Raw genomic sequence first — 18,576 nt, forward strand, 5'->3', positions numbered from 1 at the left:
GCTGTCTAGGTTTGTCATTGCTTTTCTCCCAAGAAGCAGGCGTCTTTTAATTTCGTGGCTGCTGTCACCATCTGCAGTGATCATGGAACCCAAGAAAGTAAAATCTCTTACTGCCTCCATTTCTTCCCCTTCTATTTGCCAGGAGGTGATGGGACCAGTGGCCATGATCTTCGTTTTTTTGATGTTGAGCTTCAAAGTATATTTTGCGCTCTCCTCTTTCACCCTCATTAAAAGGTTCTTTAATTCCTCCTCACTTTCTGCCATCAATGTTGTGTCATCTGCATATTTGAGGTTGTTGATATTTCTTCCGGCAAAGTTAATTCCGGCTAGGGATTCATCCAGCCCAGCCTTTCGCATGATGAATTCTGCATTTAAGTTAAATAAGTAGGGAGACAATATACAGCCTTGCCGTACTCCTTTCCCAATTTTGAACCAAATCAGTTGTTCCATATCTAGTTCTAACTGTAGCTTCTTGTCCCACATAGAGATTTCTCATGAGACAGATGAGGTGATCAGACACTCCCATTTCTTTAAGAACTTGCCATAGTTTGCTGTGGTCGACACAGTCAAAGTCTTTTGCATAGTCAATGAAGCAGAAGTAGATTTCTTTCTGGAACTCTCTAGCTTTCTCCATAATCCAGCGCATGTTTGCAATTTGGTCTCTGGTTCCTCTGCCTCTTCTAAATTCAGCTTGCACTTCTGGGAGTTTTCATTCCACATACTGCTTGAGCCTTCCTTGTAGAATTTCAAGCATAACCTTGCTAGCATGTGAAATGAGTGCAATTGTGAGGTAGTTGGAGCATTCCAGCTAAATCTCCCCAAATAAATTCTCCCGTTAATTTCCTTTTCCAGATTACCCAAATCTCCTTTAATTAATTAAAATCCCAGTTAGTCCCCCACCCTGCCCCAAAATCACTTTCCCTTTTACTTTGTACCTCTATTCATTGTCAGTCATCTCACTGTTATCCCTTCTGCTGCTTTAAAAATTGAATTAAGAAGAAATAGGTTGCATGATTCCTTTCAGGTGGAGGGAGGAATCGTACTATGAGACACGTTGGCTGGTGGGTGTCTGTCTATCTTTTTAAACTTAATTAAGCAAAAGGAAAGCCTTCAGCCAGGGACCAGCCTACCATTAGACAGAGTGAGGGAGCTGCCTTAGGTAGCAGGTGCTGGAGAACAGGGAGCACCAGGGAGCTGCTGTGGACCAGAGACATGTAGGTCAAGTAGTCTGTAAGATAAGCTGCTGCTCTCAGGAACAGACTGCCCTGCCCTTTTGCCAGTGTTGAAATGGGATTCAGGTGGTAGCCCTATTGGGTTTTGTATGTGGAGCAGAGAGTGGGGGGGGGCTTCTTGTTCTTTGCCAAGAGCATCAAAATGCATTGGGGCAGCATTGCCACTATCAGCTTGCCACGACACTGTGTGAATTGTCATAGAATTCTAGAGTTGGAAGAAGACCCTGAGGGTGATGGCCACCCAACCTCTGCCTAAGAACCTCCAATGAAAGAGACCCCAACACCTTCTGAGGCAGTCTCTTCCACTGTCTAGCAGCTCTTACTAACAGAAAATTCTTCCTTTCAGATTGTAACCTCAAAGGTGGAATCTCCTTTCTGACTGAAACCTCAAACGCTCCCAAGAAACAATGCTGCTTCCTTTTCTGTCCCTTGACCCTGGAAATGCAACTGAAATGGGGTTGTTTCCCACCCAGGGCACTTTGAGGATTCATTTGTGGCTTGCCTTTAAATTAAGGTGACCACTTATCTTCTCACCTTTTCTCATCCTGTTTTTCCAGTATTGGCCACATGGAAAGAGGGCATCTCCCTGGGCACCCCTCGAAATGCAGGGCTGTTTGGTATGAAAAGAGACTGCTCGGCCATACTGGGTGGCAACACTCAAAGCATCCTTCTCTGAAGTGCTGGAGAGCCTTGTAGATCGACTACCAGCAGGCTAGACAGGCCAGCAGCCTGAGTCATACAAGGCAGCTATGTGTATTCAGAGAAGCATTTGGGGAGAGTTTTTCGTGCCAGAATCAGGCCATATATTAAGGCTGTTAAACCCAAAGCATAACAGATCAGTGATGCATCAAGTTTGGGCAAGGGTTAGAATGTCACACTGCCTAAGTAAGGGCATGTCACTGCTCAATCATCACAGAATGCACTACTCTTTGGCTAGAAACTCAGAAAAATCTGAATTTTATCTTCTATAAATCAGCTAGCTGTATGATAATGATCATAGACTGGATTCACAAAGCAGAGATTAATTAACTTTGGAATTGGAGGTGTCTCCTTTTTCTTTCTCCTGATCTATATACGTACTCCATTTCCTTCCAAGTTTGTGTCTCTCTTTAACTGGAGCTGTTTTTGAACTTGTGCTCCTTTTATGCCTGTACGAGAGATTGCTCAATAGGACAACCATCTCCTTTGGAGCCTCTAGGTGCTGTATAATAATGCTATCAGACATCTCTCCTTGGTTGTTCATTGGCAGTTCCAAACAAACATTGGAAGCAGGAACCAATGGTGGTAATTAAGTAAGGAAGAGGTTGCCAAAAGAGGGGGTGAATTCTCTATCATGTGCAATCTTTGGATAAAGAGAAGCAGATGCTCTTTAGGAAGATAATACTGTCTAAACACAGGTTGACAGGCTTGTTAGCACAGCAGCTTGAGCCAAAGCCAATAATCAAGAAATGTGGACATGTTTTGATGAGAAGCTTGCACTGAATTTATAGGGACTGCCATTTTCCTTCTTGACTCATTGTAAACTTGTTCAAATCTTCATCTGTTGAACTCAATGCAAGAACTGTCAGTGGGTTGTTATTTATAGAGGCTTGTTTAATACATTTTTATTGTTTGCTGTGTAGCAGTATGTTCACAAACTAGGTTCTTCGTTTTCTCCCTGGAGAAGAAAGGGGGAAAGTAGAAGGAGGATGTTTGATGGAGCAGAACTGCAGCTTCTTTGAGGAGGCCCAGTGAATGGATTTTGATTTAGCTATGCACAGTCATGGATACCTAAGCCCATGTCACCTCTGCCAGTGTGGTGTAGTGGTTAAGAGTGGTAGTCTTGTAATCTGGGGAAGCAGGTTCGCGTCTCCGCTCCTCCACATGCAGCTGCTGGGTGACCTTGGGCTAGTCACACTTCTTTGAAGTCTCTTAGCCCCATTCACCTCACAGAGTGTTTGTTGTGGGGGAGGAAGGGAAAGGAGAATGTTAGCTGCTTTGAGACTCCTTAAAGGGAGTGAAAGGCAGGAAATCAAATCCAAACTCCTCCCCCTCTTCTTCTTCTTCTTCTTCTTCTTCTTCTTCTTCTTCTTCTTCTTCTCTGCTAATTTCCTTTCACTTCAGTTTGTGGAGAGGAGTCACTGATACAGTTGGAGAAAAAATAGTTGGAGTTTGCATGTTAGTCCACCTAACTGAAACTACCTGAAGGGAAATAAAACAATCCTTCGAATTCTCACTTTTCTGAATTTTACGACTTAGTTCTCCAACTGAGAAATGTATACATTTTTTCTGGATCAGGTGAAAAGGTGTCTATAGAAATGCATTATATTGGGAGAAATTGCATGCAAAAAAGTGTATATTAGAAGAAATGTACTCTAAAACGCTGGTGAATTTTCACAAGGATCTTTCATTTTAAAAACTTTCAAACTGATGTGGAAATGTGGGGAACTGAACTGAAGACGGGATACATGAGAAACCGAGATAAACCAACATTGACAGATACACCCACTGCTAGTCCCTGATCTGTGCTGAAATCAGCCTGGATTCTGCTTATCTAATGCTACCGGTGAACCCCATTTAGGTTGTTTTGCAGTGGTGGGTTTCAAAATCTGAACCCAGACTAAGTAATACTGTAGACTGAAGCAGCTGTAAGACGTCGGCATGGGATTACTGAAAACCGCAGTTGTGTGGCAGTGGTAAGAAAACTTGCACGGCTGGAATGAAATTGTGCCCCCACCCCAAAGAAGAGAGGCATCTTATTTGCATAAGATAAGATGCAGAAAGTGAAACACCTGCTGTACCTTATCTGATACACGCAAGAGATAAACATCCTTACCTCTCCACCAAGCCCTTTGCTCAGAGGTTTGGAGAAGGAAGAAACAGCAAGTGTTCCTCAGCCTCATGCCAATTCCTTATCTTAGCCAAACTCTTCTTCCTACTCAAGCTTTGAGCAAGTACAGAGCGAAGGCTAAGTTGCCCTTGCCTTACAATGCTATTGGGAGAAAGGAAGAAAGAGTAAGAAACACCTGTATCATTTTCTTCTCTTCAGCAAACAGTCTTTGGGTGGCTGCTGGGTGTTGTTCCTCCTCGCCAGAGACCAAGGGGGCGCTCATCTCTGGTACTCTGGCCAGTGAAATTGTGGGTACCTGTCCATAACATCTTCTTTGATATGCACAAGTTGATATTGGTTCATGGCTTTTATATTCTCTAGCCCAACCAACAATTATGGGTTGCATCCAACTGTAATTCTATAAATACAGGAGCACAGGAAACTGGTCCATCAAACTCAGTATTGTCTACACTGCCTGGCAGGGCCTCTCCAAGATTTCAGAAAGGGTTGTCTCCCAGCCTCACCTGGAGATGATGGGGATTGAACCTGAACCTTCTGCTTGCAAAGCAGATGCTCTACCTCTTCAGAGCTGACCAATTTTAATAAATGGGCCTAAGTAAGCCGTGCTTGTTAATTTCAGTGGGTCTGTTCTAAACAGGATGAGCACTGGATACAATCTTATGTAATTTGCATTGCAGAGCCAATTGTGATAACCCAATGGATCACTAGGAAGCATGGATCTTTTTTCTTTTGAATAATTTTTATTAATTTTTAACATATAAATTATAATACATACCACAAAACTTCACATCTTATACAATCTATTTTTTGGACTTCCATCAGCACCTCTGATGATCCACCATTCTTATCACTTCTTCTGCATTTCTTAAATTCATATTGCCTTTAAATATCTTAGCTAACCATCCTCCCTTTTATCTATTTTTGCAATATTTCAAATAATTCACCTCACAAAACTTCTTGCAAACCTACAAACGTAATCTGATCATCACAATTACTTTTCAAATAGTCCGTAAATTTACCGCATTTTTCGCCCTATAGGACGCACCGTCCCATAAGGCGCACCTAGTTTTTTTGGGGGGGGGAATAAAGGGGGGAAAATTATTTTTCCCCCAGGCGCGGGGCTGGGGCGGGGGAGGCCTGAGCTTCCCCCGACCCCAGTCCCCAAACAGGCAGCTCTCTGCAAGCCGTGGGAGCCCAGGGCTGGCTCCCGCCGCTTGCGGAGAGGTCCGCGAAGCCTGGACGCGCTGAGCTCAGCGCGCGCAGGCTTCGGCATGCAGGCACCTCTCCGCAAGCAGCAGGAGCGCTCCTGCGCGCAGGCTTCGGCATGCAAGCAACTCTCCGCAAGCAGCGGGAGCGCTCCGCTGCTTGCGGAGAGGTCCGCGAAGCCTGGAGAGTGAGAGGGGTCTGTGCGCACCGACCCCTCTCGCTCTCCAGGCTTCAGCGAAAGCCTGCATTCGCCCCATAGGATGCACACACATTTCCCCTTCATTTTTGGAGGGGGAAAAGTGCATCCTATCGGGCGAAAAATACGGTACTCCAGTCTTCTGTGAATCTCTGGTCCCACAGATTTTGAATTCTTCCTGTTAATTTATCTAATTCTGCATAGTCCATCAATTTCATCCTCCATTCTTCTTTCGTCGGTAGTTCTTCTTGCTTCCATTTTTGTGCCAATAATATTCTTGCTGCCGTCGTTGCATATGAAAACAGCTTAAAATCTTTTCTATTTACATCACTTCCTACGATGCCCAGTAGAAATGCTTATGGTTTCTTTATAAATGTATATTTCAACATTTTTTTCATCTCATTATATATCATTTCCCAGAAGTTTTTCACCTAGGAAGCATGGATCTAATGTTTGTATTTACCCCCTCACTTTGTACTCTTGAAAAGTTGAGTTTCAGATGAGGTTCAGAGGATGAGAAAGTTGTGTTTTTTCCTGTCCATGAACTATCCATTATTTTGTATTTCAGGATTCAGATTATTATCATTGTGCACTTTGGAAGGGCTTAGGACACCTATTTGTGGTGTGGCAATCATGTAAAAGTTCATTGTAGGTTGTCTACAGTCACCTATAATACCCTGTTGTACAGTGAGGCATGCTTTACTATACCATCAAGTTTACCGCACATTTCAGCTTGGTTGCAAGGTACAGTAAAGTTCAGGTCACTGTGTGGCCAGAGGCCAGAAGTGACTGGCTCTCTCACACAAATTATCAGCTGGATTGATCTCTGGTCTCTCCTCCTTTCTGGTTCCTTTCCATTCTGTACAGTTCTAGAATGAGATGAGTTTAAAAACAACAACAACATGAGAGAAAGGGCTTTGGCTCTTGGCATAGTTCTCATACCTGTGGAGGAAAGTGTGCCTACACCTTCAAAAGATATTGATCCAGAAACTTGCCCAGAGGCTTCTGGTACTACCCTCTTGGGTAAGATGCTCGTTACATATTTTGAAACGAAACCTCAGTGATGGAGGCTTTGGCAGTTCTCAGCTGCAGGATTTGTGTGGAGAGAGCTGCACGACGGAAGGAGAAGCCGTTAATTAGTCCTTTTGAAAAATCTGAAAAATGCTTTAAAGTTTCTTGGAAGTGCTTCATGAAACACGAAGTCAAGCTGCCTTTATCTTTACTTTAAAGAGTATTTGATGCAGATACTGCAGAAACTTTTGAGGCAAGTTACACTGTACTGAAACAGACAAATGGTCCTGGAAATATTCGCAGTGTGGCGTGCTAGGCAGAGATCTAAGTAAATACACAAATGTTAATCAGTCTGAGTGTTCCTTATCTTGAATATTGTCAGGTTGCTGTCTGCAAGAGGGTTTCAAACAGATGGCTTTGTATTCAAGGGCAACTAAAGCAAGTGCGAAGGCAACAGTGGCAGCACATATAGCTCTTTTTGTAGGTTAGGGTCGTGCCTCCATTTTGTGTGATGGGTGAGCCATACCAAGATTGGGGCAAATAAAACAAAAACAACAAAAAAATGAAAATATGCCATTCTGTAATGGATGTACATTACGTGTACGCGCGCGGGGGGGGGGGGGGTCTAGAAAAATAGGTGCCACACTTTTTAACAACAACAACCCCCAAAAAGTGCCGGTACTGTGTAACCTTGAGTACCCCCTGAAAAGAAAAGGGAAAAACACTGCCTGTACAGTACAATGCAATATACTTAAATGAAATAGCTACGTTACAGGTAGGAGACTATTTGGTCCTGGATGGCGTCCAAAAGTTTACACATAAACAAACCCACACAATAGAAGGGTGTTAATTTCAGATGTCTTCATATGTTTGTTATTGATATAATTTGGGGTAATGGTTTTGCACTGTGCAACAAAACTTAGGTGAAATGTGGGTTAGTGGGGTTGCTGTTGCTGCTTTATCAAAAGGCTGGATAAGAATTTTGAGGACTTATTTTGGATATAGTAACTCCTGTATTAGTGATGAAAGGTAGACAAGAGGATCACCGTAGTCTAATCTTTCCGTTTCTTGACAACCTCACAGGTCCAGAGCCTAGAACAGCACAACCAAGTCCTTCTCACGAGATGGAACTTTTTGAAAGAACAAGACAACTCCCTTTCTGAGTTGGATATCAAACTCCTCTACGACCAGTACATGAACAGGCTGAACCTAGAGGTTCGATCAATTGACGCAGAAAAAGAACAGCTGGATTCAGAACTTGATGAAGTGCTGGATGCCATGGACGCCTTCCGTAACAAGTAAGTCTTCTCTTCTTTCTCTGGTATCGGGAACTTGTGGCCCTCCAGATATTGCTGGACTACAACTCCCATCATCCCTGTCCATGGGCCATGATCAGGTTCTCCACTCCTGTTCTAGGTCTTTCAAGTGTTTGGTGGACATATTTATAAAGCATCTCTCTCCTCCTTGTCTCTTAATTCATATCTTTCTGCATATTCTGTGCACCCCTCAAAGATTACACCTTCAAACTTCACAGCTGTATCCAGTACAGATCGTCCTGTATTGAGATGAGATGTCATAACAGAAAGAGAGAGAGAGAGAGAGAGAGAGAGAGAGAGAGAGAGATTTTCTAGAGGGCTTGTAAAATGAAAGATAACCATTCTGTCCTGTGCTTGAGAGGCAAGAATTCTCCAACAAACCTTTGGTTGACATACAGAAGACTCCTTCCACCACTGCCCCTAATACATATTTTTATTCTCTAAAGTAAAAAACATGCACTTGCATGGTTGCACAACATAGGAGTTGAGGAGAAAATGTGGTGAGAGTTCAGCAGCGCCAGTGTTGTTGAAGCACTGCAGAAGACTTCTTCTTCTTCTTCTTCACCAATCACTTCACCTTAACAGTGAGTCCGTAAGTGACTGTGGAGGCCAATTCTGGATCCACACGTCCTTCCACAGTAGGGGCATAGGTTTCCAGACTGGTGTTGATCATGATAAGGGTTTGCCAAATGTGCCTTCCTCTTAGCATATTTCTCCCTTTCCTCCTGAGTTTGAGCATCTTCAAAGTCCATGACACCTTTGGTATAGGCTGTTGTCCAATTGGAGCGCTCGCAGGCCAGTGTTTCCCAATTGTTGGTGTTTATACTACATTTTTAAAGATTTGTCTTAAACCTCTTTTGTTGACCACCAGCATTACGCTTTCCATTTTTAAGTTCAGAATAGAGCAGTTGCTTTGGAAGATGATAATCGGGCATCCAAACAATGTGGCCAATCCAACACAGTTGATGTTGAAGAATTATTGCTTTGACACTGGTGATCTTTGCTTCTTCCACTACACTGGCATAGTTTGCCTGTCTTCCCAAGTGATATGTAAACAATTCTGGAGACGCCATTGATGCAATATTTTGAGGAGTTGGAGATGGTGTTTATAAGTGGTCCATGTTTCACAAGCATACAGTAAGGTTGGTAGTACAGTAGCTTTGTAAATAAGGCATAGTAGGATCCTAGCACAACAGCAATGGCCACAAGCTCATTGCGCCAGCATTGATAGATAGATAGATAGATAGATAGATAGATAGATGATAGATAGATATAGATGATAGATGATCTAGCAGTTATAGGAGTTGTAAATAAAAATGGATAAATAATAATATACCTACCTGTGAATAGTCTTAAAAATAAAAAGATACATAGATGCAGCTATCTCTGTCATAAGCCCTATTTGCAAGCAAGTATTCTCAAGGCTGGCATATTGAGTGTAGCACCTTAACAGCATCATCTTTTAAAATTTTAAATAGTTCAGCTGGAATACCATCACTTCCACTGGCCTTGTTATTTGCAGTGCTTTCTAAGGCCCATTTGACTTCACTCTCCAGGATGTCTGGCTCAAGGTCAGCAATCACACTACCTGGGGTATACGAGACATCCATATCTTTCTGGTATAATTCTTCTTTGTATTCTTGCCACCTCTTCTTGATGTCTTCTGCTTCTGTTAGGTCCTTACCACTTTTGTCCTTTATTATGGTAATCTTTGTACGAAATGTTCCTTTCATATTTCCGATTTTCTTGAACAGATCTCTGGTTCTTCCCATTCTGTTGTTTTCCTCTATTTCTTTGCATTGCTCGTTTAAGAAGGCCTTCTTGTCTCTCCTTGCTATTCTTTGGAAATCTGCATTCAATTTCCTGTATCTTTCACTATCTCCCTCGCATTTTGCTTGCCTTCTCTCCCCCGCTATTTGTATGGCCTCATTGGACAGCCACTTTGCTTTCTTGCATTTCTTTTTCATTGGGATGGTTTTAGTTGCTGCCTCCTGTATAATGTTGCGAGCCTCCACCCATAGTTCTTCAGGCACTCTGTCCAGCAAATCTAAATATTTAAACCTGTTCCTCACTTCCACTGTGAGGAAAATATGTGGGTGCTGGTGGCAGGCTGGGACTAGATGCATAAAATGTTCCACAATTAAACCAATTGCCAATAATATGCATGCAACAATCATTTTCAGACAGTCCTCTCCTCTTTTCTACTTCTTTTCTTCCTTTATTCCTTGCATAATATTGATTCCAAGCTGCATTACATGTAGGGCTGCACCAATTACCGTATTTTTTGCTCTATAAGACACACTTTTCCCTTCCTAAAAAGTAAGGGGAAATGTGTGTGCGTCTTTTGGAGTGAATGCAGGCTGCGCAGCTATCCCTGAAGCCAGGAGAGCAAGAGGGATTGGTGCGCACCGATTCCTCTTGCTCTCCTGGCTTCAGGGATAGCCATGTGAAGCCTTTTCAGGGCAATGGGAGGAATGTTCCCCCTCCCCTGAAATGGAAGGGGCTCCATTTCTCCTGCCGCTTCACTGAAGGGGCGCTGTGCAGAGAGGGAGAGAAGTTTTTTCTTGTTCTCGTTCTCTAAAACTAAGCGCTTCTTATGGTTGGGTGTGTCTTATAGAGCGAAATATACGGTATGCTCCTGTTTTGGTTTTTGGTCTAGAAATAGTGCTATCAGTAGAAATACCCCCCAAAAAAACACTTTACTTGTAAGAAATATACACCTTTTCTAAACAGAGCTGAACTAAAACGGAGGCTTTTTGTGCAAAAAGACTTGGAAAATGTGCGTTTTCCCATTTTGGCAGTTGTTCAGCCCTGTGAAATGGATTTAAACTGTTCATCTCAGAGGGATGGCAGGAAGCTTTTCTCTTGCTCTGATTTGGTTTTTTGCGATCAGCATAGAGCCAGATTTGGTTGGCTTTGGTATCATCTGGAAGCCTGTATGTAACAAGAGATGCCACTGTAGGTAGATATCTGTTGGATCAGTCTCCAGCTATTGCAGTTGGTGCCAACATATTCCAAGTTTACCAAATCCATATACAGTAGTACCTTGGTTCTCAAACTTAATCCATTCCGGAAGTCCATTCCAAAACCAGAGCGTTCCAAAACCAAGGCACGCTTTCCCATAGAAAGTAATGCAAAATGGATTAATCCATTCCAGACTTTTAAAAGCAACCCCCAAAACAGCAATTTAACATGAATTTTACTAACAAGACCATTGATACACAAAATTAAAGCAATAATGTACTGCAGTCACTCACTCACTCAATCAGTCAGTAGCTGAACTGGGTTCCACAAAGTCACAAAAATGAAAAAGAGCCACAAAAACAAAAATGCAAAATAAATAGCAAAAACAGAAGACAGACCTCAGCGTAACACTCAAAACGGAAGTGTGGCACTCAAATCAGAAGCGTAACACTCATAACGGAGCACGTTCAGCTTCTGAAAAAAGTTCGCAAACTGGAACACCTGCTTCTAGGTTTGCAGTGTTTGGGTTCCAAGTTGTTTGAGTACCAAGGAGTTTGAGAACCAAAGTGCCACTGTATTCAAATATAATGTGTTAACTCTGAAAGCTGTGCTTTTGCTTTTACACATTTATTAACGTTGTTGTAAAAAATTATCTCAAAAACCTGAAGCCATGCTAAAGGGACTTTCTCCTAATATAGCACTGCACTTCAGCACAAACCAGCTTGACTTGTTACTGGATTGTTCAAAGGCCCCAATCTACTGTCACAAAAGAAAGCATATTCTGAGTCTCCATAGTAATCTGGATACCATTTTAGATTTTAGTAAAGTGGGGCCGATTTCAGTAGTGGAGCAATATTTTATTGTGGTCTCCTTATTGCAGTCAAAGGTAGATTGCAAAAGGTCAGTGTATTCCAAGTACATTTGTTAAGATATTTTGAAGCAAAGGATATTTCAGACCCTCCAAGAGTCCCTATTTTCCAGGGACAGTCCCAGATTTACAGAAGCTGTCCTGGTTTTTGACATAATCCCAGAATGTCCTGCTTTTCCTTAAGAAGCCCCTATTTTCATCAGAGAAATGTTGGAGGGTATGGCGTTATCCAGCTCCCCAAGCCATCTGAAGGTAGTCCAGTATAGGGAAGTTTTTTTAATGTTTAGTGTTTTATTATGTTTTTCTATAATACAATAAATCTTTCTTGCAGTCCAAAGACCCATAACATAGATTCAGAATAAAATATAGATTCATACAGAAAACCCCCTGGGAGAGGAAGACCAAGACGATATTTGTTTAGTCTTGAGTATGATGATCTGTGATACGTATGACTACTGAAAAAAACTTTGCCACGGCCACTGTGATATCATTAGACTTGTCGTCCAGAATATATGCAGTATAGTAGGCTTCAGATTTACCCGGCCGATTTGCCAATCGGGGTTTAATCAATAGATCCCTAGCTTGCTCATATTGTCTGCAATGCAGTAGGATATGCCTCATACAATCGATGTCCTGAGAGCATGCGCAGAGCCTATTCTGATAAGGGATGCCTCTCAGTCTGCCATTTAGCACTTCTGATGGAAATACATTTAATCTGGCTTTGGTAAAAAGATGCCGATAAGTTGGTATAGACAGATTTCTAAGATATGTAGGTGTCTGAAAATTGAGCCCATAGTGAATTCCTACTGCTATTGGGCCACAGATAACATGAGACTGAGATCGGAGATCACCGTGTGATATGTCCCAGAGCCTTTGCCTCAGAGATGTTTTTATATATGTTGGAAGCTGCCGCCCAGAGGCCTTGGGGCATCCCAGTTAGATGGGTGGAGTATAAATATGATGATGATGATGATGATGATGATGATGGACGAATAGGACGTCCGTATTTTCATTGGAGAAATGTTGGAGGGTATGATATTTGTGTCTTTGGCACACACTTACACCAAGTACACAAGCCTTTTGAATTGTGTCAAATACTTTTACCAATTATTGTATAAAATCAGTAAGTTGGATATGGCTACTTCTGCAGAATCACATATACGTAACATTGCAAATTTTATACTGCTTACATATGTCATGGTTCCCCATCTTCTAGTGAAAGAGAATCCAAACTCTTGTTAGGAGGATATGTTCGATGCTCTATTTCTCTGTGGCAATGCAAAACTGTGATAATGTCCTCATGATTGCATGATTGAATTTCCAGGAACTATCAGATCAGTGGGCTTCAAAACCTTCTTCCCTTAAGGAATCCTTGACATGAATTTGCCTTTCAAGAAGTGGATGCACATGGCAAAGGTTTGGGGAGCATGTTGTTAGGTGCATTCCACAATTTGTGCAAAGCATCAACGCACCTGACCTATTATATTTAGCTATGTGTTCCACAAGAACTGAGAATATAGCCAAAATGTCTGGCACATCATCATCATAATTTTATTATTTATACCCCACCCATCTGCCTGGGTTTCCCTAGCCACTCTTGGCGGCTTGCACATTGCAAGGATATATTGTTAAAGGTGCACAAGCTGTTGTCCACCATTGCTGCTCTTCTCATTAATAAACCTCTTAGCCCCCAGGGTTCCTTGGAACACAGTCTGAAAACTTCAGTCTTGGACTGAAAATGGCTGCTTCTGTCTTGTGTGTTGATTTGATCATTATATTCACTATCTTTGGTTGTTTAATTTTAAATGTGTTAGAGGTTGCTCTGGGCATCCTTCATGACATGGGTGGGGAACCACCAGATGTTCCTGCCTGCAACATCATTATCCCTGACTACTGGCAATGCAGAAGGTCAATGGAGTTGATGGGAGCTGCAGTTTAAAACATCTGGAGGGCCACAGCTTTCCCACCCCTTCTTTCTGACAACACAAATGAGCCCATGCTGAGAAAATATGAAAAGGCAGCAGACAGGAAGTGCTAACATCCACTAGGCTACGCCTAATGTCAACACACTTGTGTGCAGACACTAACATGAGAGCCACTCTGGTGTGCAGTGGTACCTCAGGTTGCATACGCTTCAGGTTACAGACGCTTCAGGTTACAGACTCCGCTAACCCAGAAATAATACCTTGGGTTAAGAACTTTGCTTCAGGATGAGAACAGAAATCGTGCGGTGGCGGTGCGGCAGCAGAAGGAGGCCCCAATAGCTAAAGTAGTGCTTCAGGTTAAGAACAGTTTCAAGTTAAGAACGGACCTCCAGAACGAATTAAGTACTTAACCAGAGGTACCACTATACTGGTTAGAGTGCTGGACTGGGGCCTGGGCAGCCAGGGTTCAAAACCCCACTCAGCCACAAAACTCACTCAGCGATCTTGGGCTGGTTACTGTCTTGAAGCCTAAGCTACCTCACAAAGCTGTTGTTAGCATGACATGAGGTGGGGAAGAACCATATATGCTGCCTTGAGTCCATGGGATGAAAGATGGGATAGAAATGTAATAATAAATAAAATAAAATATTTTAAAAATAAGGTATACAATATGGGTTTTTACCTGGTGGGCACTTTACAATTATTCCCCACCACCACCCTCCTTGCCCTGCACTTGTGATTCTCAGTGTGGATCTCCAGCTGTTGTAGTTGGGAATGAACCTTCCATGTCCGTATGAGTCAACTCCTGGATGCAACTCCTTGATCCTAGGGACTCCTACACAATCAGCCCTGGTTAAAGGAACGTGGATGGTTTGGCAGGCTTTGATCAGGTTGCTCTGCAACCCCATCAAGGCCGACATGCCTCCTGTTTGCTCCTCTCCTACCTCCCTCGGGTAAAGTATGTCAGGGCCTTGCAATACATAAAGCCTTCTCTCAGGGTGGGCTGAAGGCAGGAGGTATCAGAAGGAGTTGCAAAAGAGAATGAAGAGGGATCAGGGTTGCATGCAGGAGGCAGGCTGCAATTAAGCTTAGCGTGCGTGCTCTGGCAACAAGCCAAGCATTCCAGCCAAAGGGCAGAAGAACCAGAAGAACCAACATTTCTGCCACTATCCTTGTAATGGGGCTTATGAAAGAGGTAGCTCCCAGGGTGGGGAGGAGGTTCTGTCATCACCCATTCTGAATTGGGAGAGCTCTCTTCCCTCAGCCTCGGGCTCTTTCTGTTCGTTGGGGCTTTTTTATACAGAGTCATGGTGTCTGCGTTGACTGCACTGCTGGTTCAGGGGCTTCAGGGTTTGACTTAGCCCAGCAAGTCACCTTGCATGTTCAGGTCGCACTTCAAGTACAGTAGAGTTATGGAACGTCTGATCACCAAATGTTCTTGGACTCCAGCTCCTATCAACCCCAGCCTGCCTGGCCAGTGGTCAGTAATGAAGGGAGCTCTGGTCCAAGAACATCTGCAGGGCCACAATTTCCCCATCTCTGGAACAGAGGTTTGCAAGACCAGCTTCTATTATGGGTAGCTGTATGAAACTTCTGAATGGCCAGGCCTGTCCTTCTGTCCTTGCCTGGATTTCTGCTTGTTAAATTTGTGCCCTTACCCCTGCTTGAAGGCTCCTATACCAGATCTGAAAAATGGGTGAACATTTCCATGGCCCCAGCCTAATTCTGTCAAAGCACTTCATTGTAAAATACAGTGGTACCTCAGGTTACAAACACCTCAGATTACAAACACTTCAGGTTACAGACTCCGCTAACCTGGAAGTAGTACCTTGGGTTAAGAACTTTACCTCAGGATGAGAACAGAAATTGCGTGGCGGCGGCGAAGCAGCAGTGGGAGGCCCCATTAGCTAAAGTGGTCTTCAGGTTAAGAACAGTTTCAGGTTAAGAATGGACCTCCGGAATAAATTAAGGTAGCACTGTAATGAGTAGCGAAGTACTTCCGTGGTGATAGGCTCTGATATGTCACTGCCAGGGCTTTTTTTCAGCCAGATTTCACTGCAGCTTAGCTCTGGCACCTCTCAGATGGGCACCATTGCCATTCTAAGAGAACAAGGGAGATGTTTGTACTGAGCTCCAGCACCTCATCCAGAAAAATAGCACTGGTCACTGCACACATTAGAAAAAACCCTTTTAATGAAGGGCATAAGGTGACCAGACCTGTGGAGATTGTTCCACTACCCTACCCAAATTTTCTGTCTTCTGCAAGAAATGAGAGAAGCGTGAGGGAAACTGAAGAATACCATAGGGTGATGTTGATGGTGTCCTACAAATGCCCTGGGAAACGTCAGTGAACAAAGTGTGGCTTTTACATAGTAAATGCCTAGTGTAGAAGTTATAGATGGTTTTCAAAGAGGATTAGACAGTCTGATGGAGAATAAAGCTATCAGTGGCTACTAGTCAAGAACCTGCTTGCTCTGAATACCAGTTTCTGGAGAACAACAGCAGAAGAAAGCTATTGTCCTTCTGTCCAACTTCTGTGTTTGCCATTGGCATTTGGTTGGAAACAGGATGCAGAAGGGGACAGACTAGTCCATCTCAGCAGAGCTCTTCTTATTTGTGTTCAGGTTCAGCCCCCACTTTGCCCCCAGTCTGGCACGTTTAAAGAGAGAGACTTATTCTCCAGGTTGCAGCCTGGGAACCCTACTGTGAGGCACTGTGCAATGCTAAGGCACAAGGTGCAAACTGAAACCAACATCTTAAAGTACCGTATTTTTTGCACCACAACACTCACTTTTTTCCTCCTAAAAAGTAAGGGGAAATGTCTGTGCGTGTTATGGAGGGAATGCCTACGGGTGGCATGCCTACGGACTTTCCTCCTCTAAAAACTACGTGCGTGTTATGGTTGGGTGCGTGTTATAGAGCGAAAAATATGGTAATTTAAAGAGCAGAGGGGGAAAGAATTAAATGTAGTTTCCTGGTTCTGTCCAGAAACCTAAAGGCGGAGGGCAGGAGTAAAATGTATCACAGTCGTATCGATAACACACAACATCTGGAGCCCTCCAGCCATGCCTCAACACCACTCTCATTTGATCTCAGGAAAGGCTTGCTTTTTATTACTTAGACAATAACAAGCTATTGCATTACTGAAGAGAAAGCATTCTGAGTTGTTAGGGGATATTAATGCAGTCCATTGTGTTCAAAGCTTGCCTCAGGGGCCCCTGTGGGACCTGCATGCCACCCAGGGCTACATTCCATTACTTCCTGTTGAGAAGAAAATGGATCACAAGCGTCTTTATGACTGCAGGCTGCCAACATCACAAAATGGAGTTGCCTCACTCCCATCCCATCTTCTTTAGCTCCTTAACAAACCTGTTTAAAACACCTACAGTGATGGGGCCTCTTCTGGGAACTTAGATACAAGAGGGCACCACCCTGTCCATCCAGTTCTGTTAAGCCTGGAGATGCTGGCATTGTCATCCTTTGGCAAAGCTGTATGTAAGTTGAGCAGATGAAATTGGAGATATAGGGCTTTGAGACCTTAGTCATTGTAGTTCTAACATTTGCTGCTGCACACTGTAGAATCATAGAATCATAGAGTTGGAAGAGACCACAAGGGCCATCGAGTCCAACCCCCTGCCAAGCAGGAAACACCATCAGAGCACTCCTGACATATGGTTGTCAAGCCTCTGCTTAAAGACCTCCAAAGAAGGAGACTCCACCACACTCCTTGGCAGCAAATTCCACTGTCGAACAGCTCTTACTGTCAGGAAGTTCTTCCTAATGTTTAGGTGGAATCTTCTTTCTTGTAGTTTGGAACCATTGCTCCGTGTCCGCTTCTCTGGAGCAGCAGAAAACAACCTTTCTCCCTCCTCTATGTGACATCCTTTTATATATTTGAACATGGCTATCATATCACCCCTTAACCTCCTCTTCTCCAGGCTAAACATGCCCAGCTCCCTTAGCCGTTCTTCATAAGGCATCATTTCCAGGCCTTTGACCATTTTGGTTGCCCTCCTCTGGACACGTTCCAGTTTGTCCGTGTCCTTCTTGAACTGTGGTGCCCAGAACTGGACACAGTACTCCAGGTGAGGTCTGACCAGAGCAGAATACAGTGGCACTATTACTTCCCTTGATCTAGATGCAATACTCCTATTGATGCAGCCCAGAATTGAATTGGCTTTTTTAGCTGCCGCGTCACACTGTTGGCTCATCCTGTAGAAAGGATGGAAGCAGCAGGTGATGCTGAGCACCAGTCAACACAATGCAACTTTTCCCATCACAATAATATAAAATGGCAGCAGCTGCCCTAGGGGTCTGCTCTGTATTTGGTGTTCTCTAGAAAGGGTTCAATTAGTTGAGCCCCTTGGTTCACATTTTGAGACACTATAATTATTGTACTATGCAGGGGGGTGGGAGATGCTGTTTCTTATACCATAGGATATAATATAAGCATTCTTGATGCAGATAAGGTAAGGGAGAAGCACCGTCATGGAAAGTAACCATATGAAATGGGCATTTGATGCAGAGTTTCCCAAACTTGGGTCTCCAGCTGTTTTGGGACTACAGTTCCCATCATCCTTGACCATTGGTCCTGCTAGCTTGGGACGATGGGAGTTGTAGTCCAAAAACAGCTGGAGACCCAAGTTTGCGAAACCCTGATCTGATGTGATAAGGAACTGCGGTGTGGTGTTGGAGAGGACCACAAAGGACCTACAGCCACCAGCCACCATGCCACAATCGTTTTGAACTGTGCTTGGGAAGAAGGAAATGAGGTGGTGCAGATGAAGGAAATCTTTTTTGTTCTTTGAGGCAGTGGGATGACGTGACTAGCCACACACTAATTAGAGATTATTTTCCTACATCTTCTGCACTCGCCCAGTGCCCTTATTTCATCTGCTATTATTTCTCACGTTATTTCTCCTCCCAAACATTTTCTAGTCATTCTGCAGACTCTTTAGGGCAGGGGCAATTTCTTATTACAGCATTATCTGTACAGGATCCAGCAGAATAGGCCCATCATTCAAAATT

At 43.4% G+C, this 18,576-nt stretch overlaps 1 protein-coding gene across 2 annotated transcripts in view; it reads left to right on the top strand.

The window, feature by feature from the left end:
• Positions 1-18,576, top strand: part of KRT80 (keratin 80) — a 49,984-nt gene that overhangs the window by 7,120 nt on the left and 24,288 nt on the right. For both annotated transcript variants that reach the window (XM_079966647.1, XM_079966646.1), the window contains exon 2: positions 7,559-7,773. In XM_079966647.1, coding sequence (XP_079822773.1) covers positions 7,559-7,773 — 215 coding nt within the window. The remainder of the gene's footprint in view (positions 1-7,558; positions 7,774-18,576) is intronic.

Source organism: Podarcis cretensis (genome assembly GCF_951804945.1).
Source record: "Podarcis cretensis genome assembly, chromosome: 2".
In the NCBI taxonomy this organism is placed as follows: domain Eukaryota; kingdom Metazoa; phylum Chordata; class Lepidosauria; order Squamata; family Lacertidae; genus Podarcis; species Podarcis cretensis.